This window comes from Phaenicophaeus curvirostris, chromosome 27 (assembly GCF_032191515.1).
Source record: "Phaenicophaeus curvirostris isolate KB17595 chromosome 27, BPBGC_Pcur_1.0, whole genome shotgun sequence".
Classification (NCBI taxonomy): Eukaryota; Metazoa; Chordata; class Aves; order Cuculiformes; family Cuculidae; genus Phaenicophaeus; species Phaenicophaeus curvirostris.
This window is the reverse complement of record NC_091418.1, coordinates 2,531,161-2,558,701: the sequence shown is the minus strand read 5'-3', so window position 1 is coordinate 2,558,701 and position 27,541 is coordinate 2,531,161. Positions and strand designations below refer to the sequence as shown.

At 44.2% G+C, this 27,541-nt stretch overlaps 1 protein-coding gene and 1 long non-coding RNA gene across 8 annotated transcripts in view; one reads left to right on the top strand and one right to left on the bottom strand.

Annotated features, from left to right (window-relative positions):
- The window catches only part of LOC138731618 (uncharacterized), a 349,611-nt gene that overhangs the window by 113,655 nt on the left and 208,415 nt on the right, over positions 1–27,541 (top strand). The window lies entirely within an intron of this gene.
- On the bottom strand, positions 4,618–25,984 carry ADAM28 (ADAM metallopeptidase domain 28). 7 transcript variants are annotated; one of them, XM_069877449.1, is made up of 26 exons: positions 25,836–25,927; positions 24,970–25,013; positions 24,800–24,874; positions 23,472–23,572; positions 22,770–22,846; positions 20,811–20,889; positions 19,390–19,466; positions 18,162–18,357; positions 17,580–17,642; positions 17,192–17,263; positions 16,849–17,018; positions 16,012–16,096; positions 15,404–15,534; positions 14,747–14,924; positions 14,157–14,246; positions 13,106–13,301; positions 12,722–12,824; positions 12,002–12,158; positions 11,235–11,315; positions 10,655–10,733; positions 9,455–9,545; positions 9,010–9,109; positions 8,372–8,437; positions 8,002–8,079; positions 7,324–7,386; positions 4,618–6,737 (listed from the first exon to the last, which is right to left on the bottom strand). In XM_069877449.1, the coding sequence occupies exons 3-26, from the start codon at positions 24,822–24,824 to the stop codon at positions 6,705–6,707; spliced, it is 2,391 nt and encodes a 796-aa protein (XP_069733550.1). In that variant the 5' UTR covers positions 24,825–24,874; positions 24,970–25,013; positions 25,836–25,927; the 3' UTR covers positions 4,618–6,704. The 7 variants fall into 7 exon arrangements, with proteins under 7 accessions (XP_069733550.1, XP_069733551.1, XP_069733549.1 ...); XM_069877450.1 differs by having other exon boundaries at positions 24,800–25,013; XM_069877448.1 differs by lacking the exon at positions 25,836–25,927 and having other exon boundaries at positions 24,970–25,823.

Here is a 27,541-nt window from a genome sequence, read left to right as displayed (position 1 = left end):
TTGTATTTCCAGGTGAGCGAGCTTAAGGTGCTGGGTGTGTGGGGGCTGCTGAGCTCTTTGAAAAGCTGATTCTTGATTTCAGCCTTTACGTGCTGACCGCTGCGGTGGGAGGAAATCCCATAGCACTGTCTGAGAATTGAAGAGGGACCGTTGCCTTGTAATCTGTCTCAAAACTACGTGAGCAATACCACCCAGGCAGAGGGGACTTTCTTGCTGTTCTCAGGTTCAGCTGCTGGGAGTGAAGGCATCGAGGGATGAGGTGGACTTGTAACAGGGTTTAGAAGCCTGCAGCAAAGCATGTAGGCACTCGGTCAGCTTCTCTGAAGGGGTTAAATCCTGTTCATCTTCCTCAGTACCTTGACTAGGAGGCTGTGCTATGTTTTCTTTGTTTTCTCCTCTGTTCAAGTAATTTCTGGTGATCTTTTTGCTGTTACAAAGCCTCATTGCTGAATGGGGCTGGGTGGCAGGGGTTTTTGGATGAGCTAATTTATAAAACATACTTCGTGATTCACTTCAACAGGACGTACCCACTGGTGGGATTCAGGGACATGTCTCTGCAAAAAATGACATGGAAAATACATTATTCCAGTGCACTCAAGGACATGAAAAAATGCATTCAGTCTATGGCAGAGAGCAGCTCATTTCTCTCTCTCTGTGCTGGAACATATGTAAGAGGGAAATCTTTTCTGTACCTGCAGCACGGAGTTAGTGCACCTGGGCTCTGTCCTCACCTGCACCGAGGCTTGCTAAGAAAGTTCTTCAGTCCTTCACAACATAAGAAAGATATGGAACTGTTGGAAAGGGTCCAGGGGAGGCTACAAATATGATCAGAAGGCTGGAGCACCTCCCATATGAGGATAGGCTGAGAGAGTTGGGGTGATTCAGCTTGGAGAAGGCTCTGAGGAGACCTTCTAGTGACCTTCCAGCACCTGAATGGGCTCCAAGAAAGCTGGGGAGGGACTGTTCACAAAGGCTTGTGGTGATAGGATGAGGGGTAATGGGTCTAAACTGGAGAGGGGCAGATTTAGACTAGACGTAAGGAAGAATTTCTTCATTGTGAGAGTCGGGAGGCCCTGGCCCAAGTTTCCCAGAGAAATGGTGGCTGCCCCATCCCTGGAGGTGTTCAAGGCCAGGTTTGTCTGCTGAAGGGTGTTGTCTCCATTCCTTAAACCCTCAAGCTGTGTTATTCTTTCCAGTTATCCTGTTGCTTGGTGCTGTGTACTCCAATCTAGTTTGTCAGGCACGTCACCAACGTTTTCCTCGGGTCCTGGGTGCAGTGGCTTAGACCAATCCCATGGAAATGCCTTTCCCTTTTTTAATAGCTCTTTCAGACACATCTATCAATATTTCAGACTCTAGTTTTTTTCCCCCATGACCTTCTAAAGGCCAGGGCCATGCATTTTGTGGAATTATTTATGGATCTAATGTCACTAACAGCCTGTTAATATCTGTACCACTTTTCTGAAGATTGTTTTAAAGGGATCTGGGGGCCAGGGCAACTGCTGGCCACTCGACAGCCACCCCTGCTCCTCTCCCAGGGCCTCCCTTTTCCTCAGGAACAGAAGATAAGAAGCATCCAGCAATGCCACACTCAGGAAGTTATCAATAAACCGATGATTAAAGACTGGATACAGAGTAGCTGGTGGCTGAGGTTCACATTTACTGATATTATCAGCTACAAAGACTATCATAGCAAGAGCTATTTCTTCAGCTGAGGGTCTGAGTTCTTTGTCACCTAGGATATTTTCCATATTTCCATGAATTTTCACATCAGCGCATTCAGCACTGCAGCCTCTTATTCGTTTATTTATTAAGATGGTAATGATTTATGCAGTGCTATGAAAGATCTGCTGGCAGAAGGAAGTAAAAGGATGTTCTGGTTTGAGCTAGAGTAGAATCAGAGCTAGAGTAGAATCACTCCAGCTCAGCCTTGTTGGAGTAACATCGTTTTCTGAAAGCTAACTGCATGTTTTTCAGACAATGTTTCTCCCCAGCAGTGCTCACGTGGGGCACTGGGATGCAGAAAGGCCGCCACTTATCCCTATTCCTGCAGGAACCAAGGCCAACCTCGAGCTGATGGAATGTCATAAGGGAAAAGGGTGAAAAAACAGTGGTATGTGCAGGGAGGAGAACACAGGAGGAGTGACCCCAACCTGACAACAGAGGATTCCATCCCACTGTCTAAAAGTGAGAGGGTCTCACTCTCTTCTTTGCTGGCTGACATCCAGTGAGGACCTTGTCTGTCTGTTTGCCTCCATCCTGGATCCATACGTTCCTGATTCCAGCTCCCTCCTGCCACTCCCTTTCTTCCCTGTGCCTGCTCTGCAGCATCGATGGTGATGTAGTCGTTGAGGGGTGGGGGTGCAATTTCATAGGTTTATCTACACTTTATTATTTCCTTATTAATAATATTTTCATTATTATTATTTCATTAAAACTCTCTTAGTTGTTGTTTCCAACCCTCAAGTCTTCTCCTCTCTTTTCCCTTTCCCTGGAGACTGGGAAGAAAGGAATTGTAAGTCCAACTGCTCCATTCTAGCTGCTAAAATTGGCCAAGCCAGGGCTATTTCCCATGACAAAGGGGAAGAAAATTCTTTATTTCATGTTACATGTGATATTTATCATTCATTTCAGTGAGGGCTGGTAAGCCGAGGGTTTTGTTTTCTGCTCAGCAAAACCTGAATCAATTAGGTTTGCCTCTTGCTGTGTAAGATCTCAAAGCATGTACTGTCTGTGGTGTCATGTTTGAGGGGTTGGGTTTAGCCTGTTTATTAGTTGTCTGGTGCCTCGGTGTCTGCAACCCTGAGTGTGCTCCAGTCTCCTCACTCTTCCTGGCTGATGCTGTCCTTGTAAATGCCTCCCGAATCTATAGCCCAAGGTCAGAGGATGCAGTAAATTCAGAATTGATCCCTTTGGGGTGGTAACAGTCATCTGATAGTAAGGGAGAGAAACATCTTCTCCATGTCCCATTGCCCTCTAATGGCCAGTGCTGAATATGCACAGCAAAGTGGACGATTTGAAGGAACCTCTGAGGAAATTGGTCTGCTGTGATGGTCCAGGGTGTGCTTTGGCTTCAAGAATCCCCCCAAAACTCTTACCAGGAAAGATTGGTTTGGGGGTGCAAAGAGCAAAAGGTTTGCTCTTTCCTGGTAGCTCCATCCCTCAGAGATAAATGGGGAGTGGGGAAAGAGGGACAAAAGAGTGGTAGATCTGGAGACTGAGAAGAAAGAGAAACAGAAAACAGAATTTTTTGTCTTCCCATGGAGTGAAGAGGAGATGGAGTGGAGTGCTCACTTATGTTAAAAACAAACAAACCCCAAACCAGTGGCAAACTGCTTTGCTTCTTGGCTGGGAGCAAGGGAAGAGTCTGACATGTGGCTTCTTCGTAACAAACGCAAATTCAGTGTCAGTGGGGTTTTCACTGGGCCAAAATTCCCACTGTATCTCACTGTCTGATGCCAGCAGGTGTGCTTGCTGCTCCTACTGAACCATGTGTGTGTGACCAACCCTGCCCCTGAACCTCGAGCAAGGGCTCAGCTGGACCAGGATCAAACTGTTTCAACTCAGTGAGAAGTGTGAGACCACAGAGGAGAAGGTGTCTGGTGATGCTCTCTGGCGTTAGGAACCGCAGGCTCCTGAGAACTGGGTTTTCCTTTCCTCTTGCAGTAGATGCTTTTTAACAGTAGATGTCACGTTTGCATAACGGAACAATAGGTTGTGCCCACAGACAGCCCTTCTGTGCAGGTCTGGCTGGAAGATGGAGCGTGGGCTCCATCACAGGAGATGCTATCCCCGCATGTCTGGATGCCGGGACCAAAAAAAAAGCTGTAAATCATAAACTGCTATAGGCACGTGCTCTCATACGCGTCCCTTAGGTTTGTACTTCTTCTTACAGCTCAAGATGAATGCTTGGTTTCACTCTGCTTGGGTGTTGGGGTGCAGCATTTGCTTCCTGAGAGTGTTTAGGTATTCAGGAGGTTTGAGCCAGTTGGGGTTTCTGCACAAGAAAGTAACCCCAAGCTTCACGGTTTGGGAGTTGAATCTCAGAAAGCTAATTAAGAAAAAGAAAGACTCTAAACTTAAGCTTGCTTCAAATTTCTGTGCCCTTGGAAAACTCTTGAGCGTTCACAAAGTGGAAAAGGTTGGAAAACACAGGATCGTTGAGGTTGGAAAAGGTCTCCAAGACCATCCAGTCTAACTGTCAGCCCAACCCCACCGTGCCTGCTAAACCATGTCCCGAAGTGCCACATCTACATGTCCTTTGAGCCCCTCCAAGGGTGGAGACTCCAGCACTGACCTGGGCAGGTTGGGCCAGGGCTTCGCCACTCATTCAGTAAAGAATTTTTTCCTAATATCCAATCTAAACCTCCTCTGTGCAGCATGAGATTTTAAGATTATATAAGAACTATGATGCAGTAACTTGTGAGCCCTTATTATAAATTTAATCCAGCTTTCCTAGCTAACTTTGAAGGTTTGACAATACCTGTGGCTGGTCTCTTCGATCCAAATTGAGAGGTTGAGGGATCTGATGATGTTATAAATGATCCCACTTTACACTCTTGTCATGTGTTTCATGTGCAAATGATGATCTTTCAAAACCAAACCACCTACTTCCAGTTTAGATAGAATATTTTTAATACAGAAATCCTTGTAAATACATTAATTACATAAATACATTAATTATGTGAATACATCAATTATGTAAATACATTAATTACACTAATACATTAATTAAAGTTCATAAAAAATGAGTTCTGAATCTTTACAATGTTGTCAAATACAGATAGATTGAAATCTATTTCTGACTCAAAAAAAAAGCAAAATGGAAGAAAGCTACATTCTTCCACTAAAATCTATCCTAATGCAAAAAACCCACCTCGCTCTTCAAAATGCAGACTGGAAATTCATCGCAGCTGTGTTTTGCAGAGCATACAGTGTTTGAGTGGCAATCTCAAAACGAGTCTGGCCCAAAAAGAAGGTCTTGGGGTTTTATATACATTTCTACAGCAGAGATGATGGTTTCTACGGCCTCAGAGGGGTCACTGAATAACAAGGCTCTGCATTTGGAAAGTAACTGTACAATTATGTGTTTGGTATCCAAACGCGACTATGTGGATCATGTGAAATTCAGTTTCAGCCCCTCTGAGGATCCAGGCTTTTGAGAAGTCCTAATGGTCAGAACCAAGCACAGGTCAAGGTAGAAGGACATGCGCGACACTGGCCTGAGGGCTCAGATCATGATTTGGGAGTTTAGCAGCTGTGTGGTCTTCTCTACAAAGGCTCTAAGGGCTGGAAATCACCTTTCTGAGCCACAGCACAATCAATTTGGAGCTGCCTTCTAATTTTGATCCTGCTCCAACCCAAATCCAGTTCAAACTGGAACTTTTATAAACTCTCAAGTACTTTGGGTCCAGGGCAATTTTGTTTCACTCTCTTATTTTTCCTGGTAAAATTTTTGTTCCTTGAAAAACACTTCTGTGCACTTCAACTTCAAAATATTGATGCCAACCACATGAATGGTATCGGCGCCAATGGTAACAGCGGCATCAGTGCCAGGACCCTCAGTTTTATGAACACCGATGCCAATAGGCTCACGTACATCTATGCCAGCAGGTCGATAGCGTCAACAACAGTGATGCCAACCAGCCCAGGGAGAATGAAGAATCAACCCCTCAGTAATAAAGCAGCGTGCAAAGCCTCACGCTGCGACGCGGTCCCACAAAAACAACCCCCGCGCCCAGCCGAGTCCTCGTTAGCAACTTTACCATAACACGCCCTGGCGCACGAGCAATTGAACGAAAACACCAAGGTGTGTGTATCCTGGAAGGGAGAAGCACGGAGATATTTCTGGAGCTGAGGGGTGAATGAAGTAAATGATTAAGGATTTTGTTGACGGTGCTTTTCTAAGCGTCTCTGTCCAAGTGCAGTGGTGGCAGCTGGAGCGCCTTTTCCGACTGGCACAGCGCTCTGGGAGGGCTTGAAAGCAGCAAGTGGTTTGACTCCTGCATGCTTTGCTTTTGAGCGTCTCTCCAGTTCTACCTCCTCAACAGAGGAATCTTGTTTAACCGGTAGTCTAAGGATTAATGAGACAGTTGGATCCAAAAGGATCTTTCCAGAATCAATGCCTTTCCAGTGTGTAATCTCTTTATTCTGAGCCTAGTTCAGGCCCTACAGACACAAGGTTTTCTCCAAAGGCCAGAAAGGATGTTTCTTTTACCAGAACTTGCATAGGAAGGACGAGGTCTGGTTTGGTGATGAAGAGAGGTCTGGCAAAGACACGGGAATGTAGCAAAAATATTTACCGTTAATGAACATACAGTAGCTATGCTTTCCCTGACCTCCTCAGGTCTGTACCCAGAAATGCAGCGGAGATGCAGGGCATCCCAGTAGCCACATCAGAGTGGTGGCCTAGGAGTTAGGATGCATTCAGCAGCTTTCTTAGCTTCCTCCTGGTCTACATCTCAGTGCAAGCAGCCACTCTGCTTTGTTTCCTTTCGGACAGTAGCTTGACGTCAGCACCAACAAGTTCCTTGTTGTTTGAAAACCAGCCTTTTTCTTTCAAAGCAGCTGTCAGTCGGTAGTTCTTTGTTTAAAGAGAACAGGAAGACTATCTTGGTTGCCTTTGCCAAAAGTGGAGGGACGAAGAGACAAAGAAATTGTTCCTGGAAATTCCAAGTATCTTGATCGGCCCTGCTTCAGATGCTTTATACCCTGGGATTAATTGGAGGTTTTAAAGCCTACACGGAAAAGAAAGTGTTAAATCACCATGTGCCTGGTGCAGCTTTAAGGAATTGCATCTGGAAAGAATTGTTATATCATAGAATCATAGAATAGTTTGGGTTGGAAGGGATCTTAAAGGTCATCCAGTTCCAACCCCCCTGCCATGGGCAGGGACACCTCCCACTGGATCAGGGGGTCCAAGCCCCATCCAACCTGGCCTGGAACCCCTCCAGGGATGGGGCAGCCACCTCTTCCCTGGGAAACCTGTTCCAGGGCCTCCCTACCCTCGTAGTGAAGAAATTCTTCTTTATGTCTAGTCTAAATCTGCCCCTCTCCAGTTTATCCTCATTGCCCCTTGTCCTATCACCACAAGCCTTTGTGAACAGTCCCTCCCCAGTTTTCTCGTAGCCCCTTCAGGTGCTGGAAAGTTGCTACAACGTCTCCTCGGAGCCTTCTCTTCTCCAGGCTGAACAACTCCACCTCTCTCAGCCTGTCCTTGTATGGGAGGTGCTCTGATCATCCTTCTAACCTCCTCTGGACCCGTTCCAACAGCTCCTTCTACTTCTTATGCTGAGGAGACTTTTGGTATTATGTTGTAGTTACCTTTGGTGGAGGGGGAGGTTTGCCTTTGGGCACTGGGAGATGAGCAGGTTTTCTCTCTGATGCCTGGAACAAAAGATGTAGTTGAAAAGTCATTAAGCTTTCCTGTCTAAGCAGCTGCAGAGCCTCAGCTCCTGCTACTCTTATCTTATGTATTTACTACAGCATTTTCCTAGTGGAAAAACTAGGGGTGAACTAGAATAACCTGTCTGCACACAAGAAAGTGCAGTAATACAAACACACAGGGCTATAGGTCTCCTGTTTCAGAAAACCACTGAGCTCTTCTGAATGTTTAAATCCACCTGTATCGAGCAGCAACACTCAAAGAGACTGCTTAGGAAGCTAAGGTGAATTCTCCTATTGCTGCTTGGAGGTCTCCTAGTCATAGAATCATAGAATAGTTTGGGTTGGAAGGGACCTTAAAGATCATCTAGTTCCAACCCCATTGTGAGAGTCAGGAACACCTCCTAAACCAGGCTGCCTCCAGTATCAAAGATGCTCCTCATTGGCATTGTGTTTACACCCAAAATCCCTGTGGTGACTCCTACCCTGAGGAATGTGTGGTTTGACTGGCTGTGATTTCTTTTTTAATCGTAATCAGAAACTGAAAATGCTAATGAGTATCTGATGATAATTTGCAAATTAAATCAAAGATGTGAGAAGTTGCAGGCTTATACTTACAAAAGTTGGTTCTATGTGTGAAGAGGCTGGTTTGGCAGAGGGAACAGGTGGTGGGGGACCTTTTGGCCTTGTGACGTGCTGTAAGAGAGGAGAATATAACCCATATTGACTCTATAGGCATATGGTGTAAACGTGCATCCGTGTGTTCCCGTGGAAATGTGCAGGCTTGTGTTCTACATAAGCAGTGTACTAAGAGGGGTGAAAGGAGACATTCACATCAGAAGGAAGTCTGGGATGCTTTATGCTTTCTGGACTTGAGGACGTGTATGGCCTTACTGCGAGTGCAGTGATTTTCCCAGGGTTCGGGGTCCGATTGACCTCACAGGTCTCCACCACCACATGAAAGCAAAGATATTCTAGAAGTACTTACACTCTGGAGCTGTGGTTTGGTCTCCTGTGGTGGAGGTACAGGAAGGAGAAGTTTCTTATCGTTCATCTGAAAGCAGGGAACAGTTAGATTGGATGGAGCCCTTATCTTGTGTGTTATCTTTGTGTGTCCCTTTACTGCAGACAGATTACTCAGGGATGTAGTGCCACATGCTTTTCCCACCCCTTCCTTATACTGGTATTCACAGCACTGTCTTCTCAGCCCTCGACAAGCATTTTGAAGCCTTCTTGGAAGTGTAGAGTATTTTGGCAGATGAGTTTTGGTATTATGAGCTCTTGGTTACAATCCTGGCGTGAAGAGGCTGAGGGGAGACCTCGTCACACTCTACAGCTCCCAGAAAGGAGGTTTTGGTGAGGTGGGTGCTGGGCTCTTCTCCCAAGTAACAAGGGATAGGATGAGAGGAAATGGCCTCGAGTTGCTCCAGAGGAGGTTTAGATTGGATATTAGGAGAAATAGGAGTCACCATTCCTGGAGTGGTTCAACAAGCATGTAGCTGTGGCACTTCGGGACACGCTTTAGCAGACATGATGGGGTTGGGTTGGTGGTTGGACTGGGTGAGCTTAGAGGGCTTTTCCAGCCTTAATGATTCTACAGGTGACCCAGCGCTGCCCCGTTCTTACCTTCTGGGCAGGTACTGTCAGTGCAGGATGTTCTCTGTGTCTTTGCTCTTGATCCACAAAGACTTGGTTTGTGGCTCCGGGTCCTCTTCTAGTCTGGCAGCTATACAAATATTACGTGTAACTGTAAATCTTATCCTTACTGAAGTAAAACAACTCGCTGAGGTTGATGCCTGCCTTACTCCTATTGATGCATTATAAAACCATGTCCATCCTTTCTTTATTTCTCCCTTTTATTTTAATTGTTTATGATTAATCTTGAGAGCTACAGTTTTACTTCTCTCTCAAGGGTGGGATTCCTGAAACAGCTCAACAAAGTTCAAGAACCATCTCCCTCGGCTTTCCAGTGTCTAATTACCTCCACCCCCTTTGGAAATCCCAGCTTAAAACCTATGCAAAAGTTACATGGCTTTAGGGTTTTTTTTCCTCAATGGGAATAACGTTTTACCTCTTCTTGAATACTCGTAAGCGGATAAGTAGCACTGCGGCTGTTGCTGTGAGGGCGAGGACAACCAGCACACCGGCAACAATAGCAAAGCCTGTAGGGAGAGAGAACACACCCAGTTATTTATTAAAATATCCACCATCATGTAGCAGTTTCCCATCGCAACCATTAGCTAACTAATATTTTTCATAAGGTATTGACCCTCTTTGTCCTCCCTAGTGCTCGAGCCTATGGCTTCTTCTCCTGCCCCAAATGGTGAAGGAAAAGAATATATTCCTGCCATTTTTGTCATATTTGAAGACTTCTTGTTATTAAAGGGGTCTTATAGGAAAGATGAGGAGGGGGTTGGAACTGGATGAGCTTTCCAGCCCAGCCCGTTCTATGATTGCCTGAGCTGTCCTTGAGCTAAACCAACCCAGCTCTTTCCATCCTCAAAGCTCATCCCATTTTCAAAGTTCATTCCATTGTCCTTCCTCTCCTCTTTCTCAAATGATGTGACCCAAAATTGCTAAGGGGCATGGTTTAGCGTTTGATAGGAATGGTTGGACTCGATGATCCGGTGGGTCTCTTCCAACCTGGTTATTCTATGATTCTATGAAAACTGGGTGCAGACTTTGGCATTGTATAAAATCAAGATTTCACAATTTTCCTTTAAGAAAGCTATTCTAAATCCTCAACCAAGCCACAATGCTGAGAGTTGATGGTGCTCTGGTGAGTGTAGAGAGAGGACCAAAATGTTTAACAACAAAAACTCAATTTTTTTCCCCCCCAAACACATGCAGATCAGTGCAGATCCCCTCAGAGGTAGATAAGTTAAAGGCCAGCTCCATGCAGATGATAAGGAGGGGAGGGCAAGCTCATTTCTTTCACAACAAAACCTCTGGGAGCTTGCCTGCACTCAGATTTGACAGCGAGCTACTACATTGTGCTCGTTATCTCAGGATGGAGAAAGGAAGAGCCTGCTACTCTATATAATCTCCTGCATATGTATCTTCTGTCAGGTTAGAAAGCAATAGAGCTTGCTCTATTCATTCCTATGAGCTGCAGTGCCTTAAAGATGCTCAGAAATCAGAGCCCTAAATATGAAGTATTTGCAAAGGAGCAATCTGGCACCCGGTGAATGTTAGGGCTGTTCCTGGAGGTAGCACAGATCTTTGCAGCCAGTGGGGGAGAGTGGCCAGTGTGTGGTTGTAGAGCACTCACTGGTAATTGCTGACGAGCTGCCGCAGGTTGGTGGTGCCCATCCTTCTTCACACTGGCATTGTAGCTCATGGTCACACACCTGGGGAAGCATAAAGCCAAGAATATCTTCAGGTTGGAAACAGCTAGGTCTGGAAACACTTGCTCATCTCACTTGGATTAGAATTTAGCACAGAGAGCAGCAGTTTTGCACCATAAAAGACAGCCTGTCTGCTCTCCTGTGCCTTTTGCAGGTGTTTCTGCAGTTGAAGCTACAGTAAAAAAGCATCATGTTTTTACATCTGTAGGTCTCTGAATGCTCAAATCAGATGAGCACAACTATCTTCCCTAAGCAGATGACCTGAAAGAGAATAGATATGCTACTATGACTCAGAAGCAGGATCAGACACAGAATCTGTAACTTCCTTAGCAAAAATCAGGTTAGAGTTGCTTTCATGAAAATACTAGGAAGATTCTGACTTCGCAATGTCTGCGAATTCTTGTCCCAGTGACTAAAATGCTGTTATCAACAAGGTTTGTAGCTGAGATGCATAATTTTTGTGGTCAGTCTTAAAGTTAAAAGCATTGAATGATCATCACTTACAGCGTGTCCAGGACACTTGGCAGAGCAGTTGGTTGATCTAAAGACGTCTTCAGCATAGACACATTCTCCCTTGATGCACACCTGAAATGCACAGGGACAGGTGATTTATAACATTCAGAACCTGCAGAGCTTGCACATCATTGTGTAAAGCGATGGAGAGTAAAAAGAGGAACAGAAACAAGTCTGCAAATCACTTGAACCCAAATGAGGAATTTGATATGTGGTTATAATTTTTCCTTCGACATCTGGGTATTTTATAGCAAAGGGGAGTGACAAAGATGTACAGCCACCGCTGCTTTCTACTTCTCTTCAATCCTTCATCCTTCCCCTCTCCCAGTAGAATTATACAGCAAAGAAATTGGACGCAACACTCAGTGATGTCTTGCCTATCTGCTATGGAATTAATTAGAAATAGTAATGTGTGTATGTTCTTCTAACCCTTCATGCTAGGCTGGACTTGATGATCTTGGAGTTTTTTTCCAACCCTAGTAATCCTTTGATTCTACATTTCTGCTGCCACGTTTATTTGTATCAGTGAAAAATACATCAGCAATCAAGCACAAGGAAACAGGAACAATAGCAATTCCTGCATCTTTGCTGCTGGTTCGTGAGAGGTGGAAGGCTGAAGGTAGGGCAAATCAGATCAGCAGAAGTTCAATGTCCCCTTCAGTCTTCCCTGGTTAAAATTTTTGTTGTCTGGTAGAAGAGCTAACAATATAAGGCTGAAAGAGGGGGAAAAACAAGAAGAAAAGCTTTTCATGACTAACCATCCCATCCCTGCACTTTGTTCCATCGAGAATCATCCCTGGGTCTGCTTCTCCATTTCTAGGAAAACTTGCTTTGCAGGACTCAAAAGACACCAGGCTCCCATCCTCAGGCATCTCTTTCCCACCAGTACAGAACAACTTTCCACACATTATATCTCTGGAAGGAGAACAAGAGCTGCTAGAACAACGACAACAGAACTATCTGAGCTGGTCTCTCCTCCAGCTTGAATTTGTGGTGTTCCTGCAGGAACTCAAAACACGTAGCTGCAAAGTGGAAGTCAGGTTTGTGGGGTTTTGAGGTCTGTTTATGAGTAGAAGGTGACAGGTTCTTAATTCCTCTTGAATATATTAGGGACCCCACAGTAATTTGCAGAAATGAGTGTTTAACTTTGTTCTCAATGTCTGAAGTTTACCCAAGGTTCAAGCTCCCTACCCAAAAACCTCTTCCCCATACTTACCTCCACTTGCACAAACCTACACCCACGGTCGTCCCCATGAGCAGGCTTATTCCTATATATGTTCACACTTGCTTTCTCAGACTGACCTCAAACTTAGTTTTCTTAGCATTGCCTTTACCATAATATTCAAACTGAACTAGAAGAAGGCACCAACACACCCTGGTGCCATTGAAAATGATGCCCTCTTTGCTTCTTTCTCTTAATTTGAATAGGAATTGTCTCTCTTCCCAATTCCCAGCGAATTCTGTAACACAGTGCTTACTTTTTTTTACACGGGACGTGACTACCTTTTTCTTTTCGGCAGTATCCATAATATACCCCTCTCTCGTTCATGCGGTAGCAGGAATCTGCGCTTACAGTAGCGTCTGTGAAAGAGGGAAACACAATGGGATTAGTTTAGGTTCTCAGCCTGTGCAAACTAACAATATTCCATTTCCTTCACCTATTTAGGTGATGGCCTTCCCCACTGAAGATGCCCGTGGGCATAGATGACTCTCTCAGGCTCCAAGGAGACCTTAGAGAAGCTTCCAGGGCTGAAAAGGGCTCCAGGAAGGCTGGGGAGGAGCTTTTGATCTTCACAAAGCCTATCTCTGTCTTTCTCCTTTGACCTAGGCAACCTTATTTTTCAATGCCAACTTGTACTCACGTGGTCCAAAAGCAGCTTTGCACTGGTTCTCTCGGGTGGGACAGTTTCCCATGTAGCAATAGCCTTCGCCGTAGTTGCAGGGGTATCCGTTCACACGGAATCGATCCGCTGGGCAATTTGCAGAAAAGCCAGTGCACATCTCGGCCAGGTCACAGTCGTGCTTAACTGCTCGGCAAACAGCTCCTGATTCTTTGAACTGAAGTGGGAAGAGCAATGCCACACTTAACATGATGCTCTTCCATGCCATCTATCAATCACACTGAACTAGCGAGCTAAACATAGGGGAGACCAATCTCATACTTGTTGTATGAGGTCTGTATCTAATTTAAAGCAAGTCCAGAGGAGCCCACATAGATGATGAGAGGGCTGGAGCGTCTTTGCTGTGAGGACAGGCTGAGAGAATTGGGGTTGTTCAGCCTGGAGAAGAGAAGGCTGCGTGGAGAACTTAGAGCAGCTTCCAGTATGGAAAAGGGGCTCCAGGAAAGCTGGCGAGGGGCTCTTGTTTAGGGAGCGCAGGGAGAGGATGAGGGGAAAGGTTTTTCAGCTGAAAGAGGGGAGATTGAGATGAGATCTTAGGCAGAAACGTTTTCCTGTGAGGGTGATGAGGCCCTGGCCCAGGTTGCCCCGAGCAGGGGTGGCTGCCCCATCCCTGGAGGGGTTCAAGGCCAGGTTGGATGGGGCTTGGAGCCCCTGTTCCCATGGGAGGTGTCCCTGCCCATGGCAGGGGTGGGACTGGATGGGCTTTGAGGTCCCTTCCAACCCAAACCATTCTATGATTTGGTTATGTCAATTGACAAGATTTTTAGGTGGTTGTGTCTCTGCTTTTCTTTCCAGGAGAAAAATGGGTAATCATATGCTCATTTCTCCAGGAGGTTGAAAAGATGGAGTGAATCAATAGCTGTGGTTTAGGCTGGGCTGGTTGTCATCGCAGTGCTATGTCAGTGATTACAAGGAAAAGGTATTGCCGAAAGGTGTTATTACTGCTTTCTCACAGGCAAAAAAATATATACCCTGAAAAATATGAGAAATTAGAGATGAATGGGAGCCTTACTTGGCAGTTTTCACAGCACTCTCCGTGAGCGCACGTGGAGCCTGCTGTCAGCGTGCACGTCGTGGGGTCGCAGCAGTCATTCATGCACTCCTGTAACAGAATCAGGGGTCAGAGCTCTCCCACGCTACATCGCGTTTTGATCCCCTCTGCCCTTCCATCCAGCCCCCCTGTACTCGGTTATCAAGGGAGGGAAGGCTCTCTTGGACCTTTGGTTTGGTTTTCTGAACACCGTATTCACTAGGAGCCACCTCAGCCACCGCGAGCGAGCACATAAAGGACACAAAGTGCGTTTGATTCTGAAAGCGCTGATAGAAGCTGTGCAGGGAACTTGGCTTCTTTCTGCTGAGGTGGTTTTTTTTCTGCATGGCTTTTCTCCATTCTCAGTTCCTCTGTCAACACAACACGACCAACCACGGTGCGTGCTTCAGAGGGATGTGACTGCATTACACATCAGCAATGTGATGACTATGGTTTTTACAGAAATATTTAAACTGGCTCCCTTAGAAACTAGCAGAAACCAGCTACTGTACAGCCTGAATCAAGCTCTTTGCCTCTTCCAAGCATTATTTTATTCCCGGTTAGGCAGATACCTCAGGAGTACCGCAGTCGCATTCCTCTCCTTCTTCCACAAAGCCATTTCCACAAGATGAGGGGGCTACGATGCTGCTTACTTCTGGGATGTTTGTTAAGCATTTTGGCATGTCGCTCAGCATGTATTTCTCAAAACTTTGGAGGCTGCAAGAGCTGAATTCCTTGGGGACTATGGAACTGTATTGAGAAAGCCCAAGGATTTGTGTTAGGGATCAGCGTAGGCAGGGAGAAGTAATTCCCTTTACAAGAGAAATGAAACAAGCGGCCGCCCCCCAAATTGTTGAGTGCAACCATTTCATAGAATCATAGAATACTTTGGATTGGAAGAGACCTTAAGGATCATCCAGTTCCAACCCACGGGCAGGGACATCCCACTAGATCAGGATGCCCAAGGCCCATCGAGGACCCCAGCACGCTAAAAGCTAATGTTATCCAGCAGTGATTGAAGGGTTTTTTTGGGAGGGTCTGACTGGGAATATCTTACAATAGCCTGGGATTCCTTCATTTTTCTCTTATTTTTGTATAATATAGTTTGAATGGAATAATATCAGCGGACAGAAATAATTACTACTTCACTGTGGGGGCTGACAGCTCATCCAAAGCCCATCCCTACCTGCCCTGAGTATTAACTCCCATCTTTTTATCCAGGCTCCTACCTCACAGTGTCTGTCATGATACAGACTTTGCCGCTACACGTGCAGGCATCGGTATCGTGACTCATGCCAAGATTGTGACCCATCTCATGTGCCATGGTAGCTGCAACTGCGATTTCATTTCTGCTATGATCCTGTAGGGAAAAGAACAGGCTGTTATTTCTCTGAGTGTTTTAGAACAAGTAGAAACATATGAGAAGTCACATGGCTAAGAAATAGGACAGTATTTCTTGAAGCAAAATTTTCCTTGCTACTACAGAATGATTATCATAGAATCATAGCATGGTTTGGGTTGGAAGGGACCTCAAAGCCCATCCAGTCCCACCCAGGGACACCTCCCACTGGATCAGGGGCTCCAAGCCCCATTCAACCTGGCCTTGAACACCTCAAGGGATGGGGCAGCCACCCTAGGCAACCTGTTCCAGTTCCTCCCCACCCTCACAGTGAAGAAAGTCCTCCTTATTTCTAGTCTAAAGGAAAAATAATGATAAGAGCCAGACAGAGAAATGAAAGTGTCATACGCCAAATAATTTTCATCAGCGTTATTTGCTGGTGGAGTAAAAAGCATAGAGCAGCCGTTAAAAAATAAAAGAAACAAAATTAAATCGGACCTGAATAATACCTGCAGAATATATGTCACTGCATATGGATTTCAGGAAGGCTAATCCGATCGTTGTTCCATCTAAGTCATAGCCCCTGTCAGGAATAGGAAGGGCAGAATGAAACAAGGTGATGTGACCAGGAATCAGGTCTGGAGTCAAGACTGCTTTACCAACCAGGCTGAAGGCTCTAGCATATACTCTCAGCTCTGATTTGCATCCCTAATTTAATACCATGTTTGAGCATATGCACCTCAGAAAACAATCGAATATGCTTTTCATTTTGGATTTTTTCTTTATGTTGCAGCTCATCAGATTCAAAGCTCGGTTTGAGTGTAAAGAGCTTGATGAAGTGCACTAAACATAGCAAAGTGCTCGGATGAATCAGGGCCATTGAACGCGAGCCAGAACAGCAAAGTGAGTGCTGGTTTAGTTTGGCACCGGGTGTTTCCCAGCTGTTAAACTTCATGTCATGGCTCTGTTGGCCCTTAGACTACACTGCAGACTCAGTTGGTCCTTAGACTACGCTGCAGACTCAGGATGCTCAACTATTCTAGAACCAGAGCTGGGAAAAGAGGAGACTGAGATGTAGCAAAGGTCTACATTGCCTGTTTTTGCAGGAACCCAGATAGAAAGATTAGACACTATGTCCTAGCAATGTGCTCCATGAAGACAATAAAAGCAAGAAGCGTGAGCCTGCATTTATCTTTTTGACCTAATTAAAACAGCTTGGTCTTGGACAGCATGAAATCTGGTTCATCAGCATCTCTAATAGGTTAGTGACCAATTTTTGAAGAAGAAATTCTTTGAATGAATTAGAAACTGCGAGCAGGAAACAGTGATACTCACGTAATCAGCTGAGCATTGTCATTTCTCTTCCTCTGTAATAAATCGGTTAGACGCCACTTTGAGAATTTGTCCAGAGTGAAGCCTGCAACACTGCTCAGGGCACATTTATCACCGTCTGTCCAGATTTCCAGCCCAATTAAAGCCACATAGATATTTAAGGCTTTATAAACCTGCAGCAGAGGAACAGGGTTGCTGAAAAAAGGCAGTACAATAGGGAGGTTGTCCTCATATGGGAGGTTTTCATTCTTTCCTGAATGTAATAATGAAAATTTATGATGTTTGCAGAAGAAAACTATGATAAATTACTTGTCTTTCGCTCTCACTTTGCTGTATTTACTCTTACCGTGTTGATGTAGTTGACTATTCCAAATATCCTTTGTCTCACAGTTTCAACATCTTCGTCATACTTCTTATACTAAAAAAGTAAATGTAGCACATTAGGAAAAGGGAAGAAAGAAGTGATTTATGAGAAAAGAAATATCCCAGAGAAACCTGCATTGCAAACCCCTCTGTGCTTGGTCTGCTTATTATTGTCTTTCCAATGTGCTCTTCTATCAGACAATGATCCAGTGGGAGGTGTCCCTGCCCATGGCAGGAGGTGGGACTGGATGGGCTTGAAGGTTCTCTCCTAACCCAAACCATTCTGTGATTCTACAATTCTCTGAGCAGTACCTGCTTTGAAAAGTTCACCTCAAGCTGGTCAGATGAGAAAGAATCCTTAAAGTACTCACCAAAGTGTTGTCTGCAACGATGTAAACTTCCAGATACTTTTTTGCTTTCAGGTATTCCTTCATCTAAAGCAAAGATACATTTAAATGCCTTCTAAGGCCTCTTTCACTCCAATTTGAAACTTATGTATTAGTTTTGAGACTATTTCTTTAGCTAAGCCATTTAGAATGGGACTGCGCGATTATATTATAAAATTATGAGTAGTAGGTTTGATTGCAAGAAATAATTAGATGTTTAAAGATGCACCTGGGCATCTATTACTTAATAGGTCTGTCCTCCCATAAGAGGCTGAGAGAGTTGGGCAGGGGGGTTGGAACTGGATGATCTTCAAGATCCCTTCCAACCCAACCTATTTTATGATTCTAATGCAGGAGAGCTTATCACAGGTGATGACTCTGAAATATAACTTGTGAGGTTTTGCACTGGTTCTTTAAGATGTGATTATGCATCACTGTTGGTGATCGATTCTTTTCTGGAGGTGCCACCAGGCAAAGCCGGACTTGTTCTACTCATATTGCTCTCCTACAGCCTCACCTTCCTTTCTGATATGTTCTTACTGTGCTATTGCTCAAGTACCTACTTACTTCTGGGCTGTTGCTGGATTTGAAGATGTCATTGATGGGATCACTTGAATCCGATTCCCAGGTATTATTGATTAGACCGCAGGTTTTTATGGATTTCTGTTCGAGTTTCTCATACTTATAGACCGCGTGTTCGTCTCTGTCTGAAGTTCCCAAGGGTTCGATGAGGTACTTCTGACCACGGGTTTCAAAATATCCTCTAAGAAAATGAGTTAGACCGTGACCTTCTGAATCCATAGGAATGAGTCAAGATAGCAACGTTATCTCTTACAGCATTTAGCCCGAGTACACAGCATTGCACACACTGATGCAATGGGTGAGTTTGGCAACATGCAGACAGTGTGCAACGATTTAAAAGCAGAAAATAAAGCTCATCAGTCAACTGGAAGATCTAGCTGGTCAATGAAGTCTCTGAGGAAGAGATACCAGTCAGAAATAAGCTGGTTTGGGAATGAATGAGATTTAAATTACAGGGGTTTGTGCTAGCAGAGATTAGTGAAAAACAAATTTCAGTTCAGTGGGGAATTCAAAGATATGTTTTCATCTTTAATCGAGATGAAAAGCTGAAATATTGAAAGGCATTAAGGGTTTTGGAATCATTTTGAGCAGCCAATTTAATAATAGATGTTCTACATTATGTAAATTCACAAGCTGTGCAAGAACCATTCACAAAGATAGTCTGGGTTTTCGCCAAACTCCACTAACCACTGGGAAAATGTTTTGTTGTGCCTTCTTAGAGTCAGCAGCCATTCTTTTGTATTTTCATGATATGCCACTTTGTTTCCAGCAATCAGAAGTGAGCAGCTTCTTTTAACTGAGCTTCCCATACAGAGCCTTGAGCTTCCTGATCCTGAAGCACTGAAATAACGTAGCTGCCTCCTCAAGTGTCAGCGGAGCTTTCTATGGCTTAGAAGCTTCAACCCTAAGTCTTTAATGCAAGTGCCACCAAATGCAATGATTTACAACCTGATTTAATACAGGAACGGTCATACAAATTTACTGGTAGAGTTGTTCCTTCAGCTTCCAGTTTACAAACTCTGCATTTGAAGTAGAAATGTAGCTTTTTTCCCCCCTTCTCTTTCCCCCCAACACTTATTTTTGTAAAGTAGTGTCCCTGTAAGCATGAAGAGTAGATAACAACACTTATTTACATCCTGATTCTGTTTAAATTGGAAAATTTATCCTCAGTATGCAGATTCTGTGCCCTTTGGGAACCAAAGCTCTGTCTTACCTTAAGCCTTGGCAGGCACTGATGCTGGCTGTGGAACCAGCATCACTCTGAATGTAGCCTTCATAATAACAGTGATCCTGGTGAGAAAGGAAAAATATGTGGTCAAATTGGGCCACATCTCACTGACTTCAAAGAATTGGCCAAGATGGAGTGAAGGGGAACGGTTTTAAGCTGAAAGAGGGGAGATGGAGATGAGATCTTAGGCAGAAACATTTTGCTGTGAGGGTGGGGAGGCCCTGACCCAGATTGCCCAGAGCAGTGGTGGCTGCCCCATCCCTGGAGGGGTTCAAGGCCAGGTTGGATGGGGCTTGGAGCCCCTGATCCAGTGGGAGGTGTCCCTGCCCACGACAGGGTTGGGACTGGATGGGTTTAAGGTCCCTTCCAACCCGAATCATTCTATAATTCTATTTGCTTTTCACAGCATCCATTCAGAGAATTAAAGAAATTGCGGCAATCAGAAATGCTATTTTTTTCTACAAAAGACCCAACCCAAAATTCTTCATGCGTGTTTCTTTCACTCTCCATCCTCCTGTCCCTGCAAATTGGTCTGTGACAAAGAATATTATTCTTTGTATTCGAATCACACGTGTTAAAACACGTAGGATGACATGGGACAAAAATCTTCAGGTGAGAGCTTTGTTGAAGATTCAACCCACGAGTGCACAGTTAATTAAAAAATAACTTCTACAGTGACTTCCTTTGTGTCTGGGTCTGAATAACTGATCCGTCATGGCTCAGAGAAACCACCTGGGGTAACCTACAGTGCATTTGCTGTGAGCGTGGGTGGTAACGTGAGCCAGCGAGGAAATGTGTCTTTATCTGAATCTATGATCTCATGGAGATTAGGGTGTAAAAGCAAGTCAGGGAGTCTGGAAGAACGAGCAAAGTCAGGAGGGCAAAGTCAGAAAGTAGGAAGCAGCGGGATGGCTCTGGCTCCACTCCCTTTCCTGACAAAAGAGAGAAATTTGGCTCAGAAAATGTGCTCATCGGCCACTGAGATAAAAAGTGGTCCTCTTTTTGAAAGGCAGTCTCCATGTCTGACTCTCAAGAGGTGTCCATCAGTGTAGCTCTGTGTTAGCTTCTGTAAATTAGGATGCCTCTGAAGGGACAGGGAGGATGACTCCTGACTTTTACAGCGCTGAGAACCTTGCCTTAAAATCTTTTCTTACATTTCTTTATTGAAGGAGTGGTGAAGCCCTGGACCAGGCTGCCCAGGGCAGGGGTGGAGTCTCCATCCCTGGAGGGGCTCAAAGGACCTGTAGATGGGACATGGTTTAGCAGGCACGGTTGGACTGGATGAGCTGAGAGGTCTTTTCCAACCTTTATGATTCAATGTTATGTGCTGTTATTTCATGGACTCGTGAATCCCACACAGACCTCTTCAAGAGCACAAATATGAGGGAAGGAAAACTTTTTATTACCTTGATCTGAGGACTTGTTGTTATTCGTTGTCCATCATCTGAATAAACTGTTTCTGTGTAGTCTTTAGCTAAAAGATGCCTGCAACGAGTCAAGTACAAGTATTATTCAAAATACATTGTAGTCATTTAGAAATGAGGGAATTACACAACACAAGAAGTATGTGGGGAATTCAAATGATTACTCAGGTTATCAAAAATCTAGGGAAGCAAAGCTGCTGGGTGGGGAATTCTGCTGGTTCATAATCTGTACTCAAACAAAGGGAGGTTTCTAAAATAGTAAAGCAATTAAACTCTACTTATTTCATTGGTATACACTAATCTCCGGGTAGATCTGAAAGTAAATGCATAATTACATGTGCAGTATTGATCCTGTTTTTGGCCTCCCCTTTGTGTAGGCATTTCCACTGCTCCACGGCAAGTGTGGAATGGCACCTCTCTATTCTCTCCCCAGTTCCCCCCACAGTGATTATAAATAGCAAAGATCTAGGTCAATGGAAAAGGTGCCTCACGTGTTTCAATTCTGCCTGTGCATACGTGTGTGTGTACATGTGCTCACACTCAGATTCCGTGGAGACGCCACGCTAACACATCCTTGTCCAATTTTGTTTGCTCACAGCTTTTTGATAACTTCACCGGTGCAGCCTCTCATATCCTTGTTCTCATTCTCTCTGAACTTGATTTCTCTTTCCTGTCTAAATAAACTCTCTTTTTGTACACATACGTGTTCTTGAACCTATAAAGGAGGACTTTGGACTCCTTTGGACATGGACTTTGGGTTCGTGACTGTGGAATAAATTGCTGCATTTCTAGCACCGCTGGGAAAGTTGCCTTTGGGTTTCTTGTGTGCATCCACATTTGTGATTTGCTGTGTCAGGCCAGATCCTGCAAGGCTCTGTGTGCTCAGCCTCTGAAGCAGTGGCGCACTAAGTAGGTGCTCAACTTGGAGATAGGGCTGTGGTCTTACTAAAACTAACAGCAAAGCAAATTCTGTTTGGGCAACTCCTCCAAACTGCCCCAGTCCCATTTCTTTTTGAAGAGTGGGATTTAGCGGAAGATAATTTCCCTCCCCCCTGCCCCGCCTCCAAATATTTAGATTGGATTAAAACAGGGACAAATGATAGTCTATATTTAACTTGAACTGATTATAGCACTATTGTATTTACACAGCCATTAGAAAAGCACCTATTCAAGCAGACTTGTTTGACCCCATGGTAAATATCCCAGTGGAGCCAGCAAGCAGAAAATCACAACTGTGCTTTATTTTGTGTTGCCCTCTGCAGGTTTGGACTTCCCTTTGTGTGCTTTGCTCTGTAACAAAGCCCACCCCTTCTCTATCCCCTCTGCATGGTTTATTCCAATGCTGTGAATCTCTCCAGTCAAGGAATTGAGCTCTTCTTGCTCTCGGTTTCCATAAAGAATTTTGTCAGTGCCAGTATATATTAGACCACCCAAAGGCTAACAGCAGTAGTGTTAAGGTGGCAGTGCTAGAAGCTGAATTATTAAGGAGTTTTGCATTTCTTATTGCTCTTTTCCATTCTGGAAAAAACAAGAGCCAACACAGCCCCATTTCAAGGTATTTCTCTTGTTCTGATTCTACCAGCACAGAACAAATAAATATAATCTGTAAATCCATAACCCATGGACACAGAAAATTTGTGGAATGACAAGAAAACCTTAAGCATTCAATGGCTGTAGACATTTAGGAGATAAATGGGAGAAGATTTAGCATTATAGGCAAGTCTTTCCATCACCAAAATGTCCTATGCCCACGTAGTTATTACACATTATCAAAATAGGGACACGATGCTTTCTCTCTTCTCTTCTTTCATTGGAGTTGAAAGGTTCTATTTACTACCTCCCTCTTATAGGAGCTGAAATCCTTCTTTGTATCCTGAATGCCCTTACAGAGCCATTTACAGAGAGGAATAATGCACAAGAAAAAAGTTGAGCTGAACCTACTTATTTTTTTGTAAGTGTAGTATGACTTCCTCTCCATTGGCTTTGATTCCGTACTCCATCGTGTCACTGTATTTGGTCTGCAAACAGATTTTAAGTGTTAGAATATGGACTCTTACAATTTTTGGCCTCGCTATAAGCTGTTCTTGAATGGCCAACTGCATTCTTTTCCTCTTCCTCCCACAAAAATAAGTATTCTGGCAGTTATAGAATAAGCAGGAGGTCATTCTAGTTTATATTTTTTAATTAGGGGAACAAATATAACTGTGCAAATGTATTTCTATATTACCACATGCCCTGCATATTCGGGAAAATGCTGAAGCGAATGCTTAAATTCAAACAGTTTTGTAACTCCCTTGAAGGATGTAAGAGCATGCGTAGTTTTAAGCATTTGATTGAATTTACTTCAAATTAAAATATCCATAGTTACTCAAAAGGTGAGTAGTGTCAAACCCCACATCTTTGCAGAGATACAGGTAGAGCAAACCCACTGATGGAGTACAGGTACCTCACTGCCCACTGAGCACAACTCTCAGCCTGTCTTGACCAGCCCTGGGATTGCTCTTCCAGGGTTTGTATTTCATCGCATTTTGCAAGATGAACTGTCTCGCGCCTACTTCTCTTACCCTTGAAAACCAAGGGTGATCTGACTGCAGAAAATCTTCCCCATCTCCCAATGAAAAAAAAAAAAATCTCCTTTAATACCTCTTTGCTCCTTTCAGCATCTCTTCTATGTACTGTGTGTAATTTCCGTGGATAAACAATTTCATATTGCTCAACTCCAGGTAATCTCTTGCGCGTGCTTCCTGGGGAGAAACAGATGTATATTTATGAAGACGCGGTATTACCTTATTAAACACCACATTTCATGTCTCTCAAGAATAATTCTTTGGGGCTGTAGAGTCGTTTATCTGCTTCACCGCTCATTTCTCTACACTGGCTCTGGTGGGTGCTCATCTCCTCTGCAAAGCCATCACATCATTATATGACCCAATGGGAATTTCATTGCAGCTTGGATTCCAGATGAGTTGACATACCTGTCTATCAACAGATGTCAACAGATTTCACACAATTCACTTTGGATTTGTCGAGTACCAACATGCCAGATCAGCTACGCACTGTGCAACCTTCGCATTGTGCAAATGTCTTGAACTTGGTTACACGGTTCTGTGAAACCAGTCATCTCCAAACCTTATCACATGTCAAGAAAAGTCGAGACTGCCTCTAGGTAAGCAAATAAACTCATGCAGTTCACTGCAAGTCTGAACTCAACCTGGATTTCTCCTTTAGAAAGCTTTTCAGCTGGTCTTCTCCCGTAAACACTTGTGACACCAATATCAAGGTGGATTGAGGGTGGTTACGTTCTTGTGTCAAGAGGACTGGAGAAGGCAGTTTAGCCTGGAGTAGAGGAGGCTGAGGGGAGACCTTGATCTCTATAACCACCTGAAAAGAGGTTGTAGTGAGGTGGGTGCTGGTCTCTTCTCCCAAGGAACAAGTGATGGAATGAAAAGAAATGGCTTAAAGTTACATCAGGGAAGGTTTAGATTGGATATTAGGAAAAAATTCTTTATTGAGAGAGTGGTGAAGCACTGGACCAGGCTGCCCAGGGCAGTGGTGGAGTCTCCATCCCTGGAGGGGTTCAAAAATTGTGTAGCTGTAGCACTTTGGGACGTGGTGTAGCAGGCACGGTGGCGTTGGGCTTGCAGGGGTGAGCACACATTGCATCATTTGCAGTTCAGAATAGCAGCTGCTGTAGGACATTTGAGAAAAGAGAGCTGTACGAGGGATGTGTTAGTTTCTAACAAGGTAAGAGCAGGTTTTGTAGGCATCCTAAGCCCTTTAATCTCCTGCAAAAGGTCATTTCACCTGCATGAGCAAATTCTCAGCACTAAGCACAAGAACCTATATTTGACAACAAAGACAAACAATAAACCACAAAAAACAAAGGGAGAGTGCAACTCCCATTTTAATTGTCTACCTCAAGGCCAGATTTTTACCAGAGTGGGGCATCCACTTGCTGTAATTTTCTATACCTGAAGCAACAGAATGCGTCTCCATATATAATTGCAGAATAATCTTGTTTGTACCTTGACAGAGTTAAACTTGTCCTGCAGGGTGATATGAACAGTGTTTTGAGGAAAACGGGTAAATTTTGTCCAGGAACAAATGGTTTCTTAGAGGCAGAGGTTTTTAATCAACTCACTATATTGTCTTTGTCTTGCTTCAGGCATTGTCTTGAGTCAGGAGCTTTAAAGAGGAAAGAAATTCCTTGGGCCTCATACAACAGCGAGAGAAAGTACTAACAAGGAACAAATAGTTTTGTACTTTTCCAAGAGCCTGAATTGGGACAAAAAACTATTAGCGAAGAATCCATTGACGATGAAGGCTTGGTTTTGCCAAGAAGTAAAACATATCAGCACGAGTACTGTGGGCATTTTCAGATTTTCTGTTCAGCTGATGAAATCATAATGATACCTGCCTGAATATAAATTATGTGGCTAATTATGTCTATAAACCTGTGCGTGCTTGTGCATGCCAAGATTGGAAAGAATCTGTTCCCTGCTGACATGAATAGAAAGAAACTATGCACGTGGGAGAAAAAAGTGTGGTCTGTTAAGGACATGTGAATGCTCATAACCTGAAGTATCACACAGATAATAAAGGTGCTAACTATTTTAATTCAGGGAATGCCATTAATTGAGTTCAAATACAAGTCTTTTTCTTCATGGCCAAATGCTGTCAGGTTAATAAGATGTCCAGATTGGATAAATTGTCCATTTGAAGGGAAAGTGACTTCTTAATTGGCTCACAAAACTAGCTGGATTTGGGTCTTTAGGGAATCTACGTCCAGTTTTCATATAATTAAGTAATTAACTAGGGAATTTTAGATAATTGCTTTGAACAGAAAGCGAAAAAAGTTTCCTAACATCAGCAATACCATTGCTTTCAATTGGCTTTAATTCCCAGTTTGTCAGTTATCCACCTGTTAATAATTAAAAATGCATAAAAGCTGTACAAAGTTATCCACAGCAACCACTATATAAAGGAATAAAAAACCAAAAGCCATACCTTGTTGGAGGAAATGTAGCAAAATAACAGAAAGAAGAAGTGTTTTAGTCATCTTGGTTGTACTTGTCTAGCAGTGGTCTCGGTCGCCTGGGAAGCTGGGTTCCCAGGCTCTCTGCTTTGGGCAGTTCTCTCCTGTGCAGTGAATGAGACGGAGTGAGTTGTTCAGCTTTATTCGTGTTCCTATACGAGGAAGTGTTTACTAAAGGTGTTGCACAATTTTCAAGCCACAGGCTGTTACAGCAAGCGGAAGTTCCTGCTGGTTAGTTCATGTCACACGAATTGTGATAGACTGATTGCTGCTTTGAAATGAGTTCCCTGCAACTGTTCAACAGGGGAAATAAGAAATCAATAAATACAGGGAGACAGGAGTGGTCCTGATGTTGTCTTTTTGTAGTCTGGCTGGTAAAAAGCTATCAATGAATCAGTGGGTACCGTAAAACCAGTGACTACCACTGAGGGCTCGAAGAATGGGAAGGTTTTCTAGAGGTTTAGGGTAAAGCAGGTACTCAAGGCTGGTGTTAAAGATGTGTTTAAGTTCTTATTGCTCCATCCTCAGCATAAGAAGGAGATGCGGCTCTTGGAATGGGTCCAGAGGAGGCTGCAAAGCTGATCAGAGGGCTGGAGCACCTCCCACACAAGAATAGGCTAAGAAGGAATTTCTTCATGATGAGAGCGGTGAGACCCTGACACAAGTTGCTCAGGGAAGTGGTGGCTGCCCCATCCCTGGAGGTGTTCAAGGCCAGGTTGGATGGGGCTTGGGCAGCCTGATCTAGTGGGACGTGTCCCTGCCCATGGCAGGGAGGTTGGAACTAGATGATCTTTAAGGTCCCTTCCAACCCAAACTATTCTATAGTATCTGTATGGAAGGGAAGGGCTTAGAACTCCAGAAAAGGTCTGTGGGATTCTGTATCTGTGACTCATATCTGCAGGATAAACACTGAGTAGGTCCTTTGCTGCCCCTTCTATCCCTATTAGTAATGTTTGCCTGAGGTGTCTCATGTATGCATTCAGAAGTTCTGATTTTTTGAACTTTGAAACTTGAATTTTCAAATTTAAGCTTTCCCTCGGGTTTTGCTGAATCTCCAGACCCTCCAGTAGATTAGGGTCTACCAACAAGTGGGCAGTGGGGCACGTAGTGGAGGCCGAGTGCAGAGTAAGTTCCTAAGTTAAACTAGACAGAAAGAGGAATTTCTTCACTATGAAGGTGGGTAGGCCCTGGCCCAGGTTGCCCCAGAACAGTGGTGGCTGCCCCATCCCTGGAGGTGTTGAAGGTCAGGTTGGATGGGTCTTGGAGCCTCTAATCCAGTGGGAGGTGTCGTCACCCATCACAGGGGGTGGAACTGGATGGGCTTTGAGGTCCCTTCCAACCCAAACTATTTTTGATGGGCATGGTTGGACTGGACGATCCTGTGGGTCTTTTCCAACCTAGTGATTCTGTGATTCTATGAATCCTTTCTTCTGGTCTGTTGAAGGGAAGTAAGTTTTTGGTAGAAACCAGACATTTTTACAGGGGATGTGAAAGTGCAAAATACTCCTTTGTAGGAGTAAGTGTAGATCAGCCGCATTGTCTGGCCTCAAGCCTGCTTTGAGATGTGCTAGCACTGACCCTGTGCTCTTCAGGAGTAGCGTTGGGTTTGAACATCTCTGCAGGTGGCTGAGGACCCCTGGATCAGGATTTAGTGGAAGGATGAGGGACTGAGAGAGGA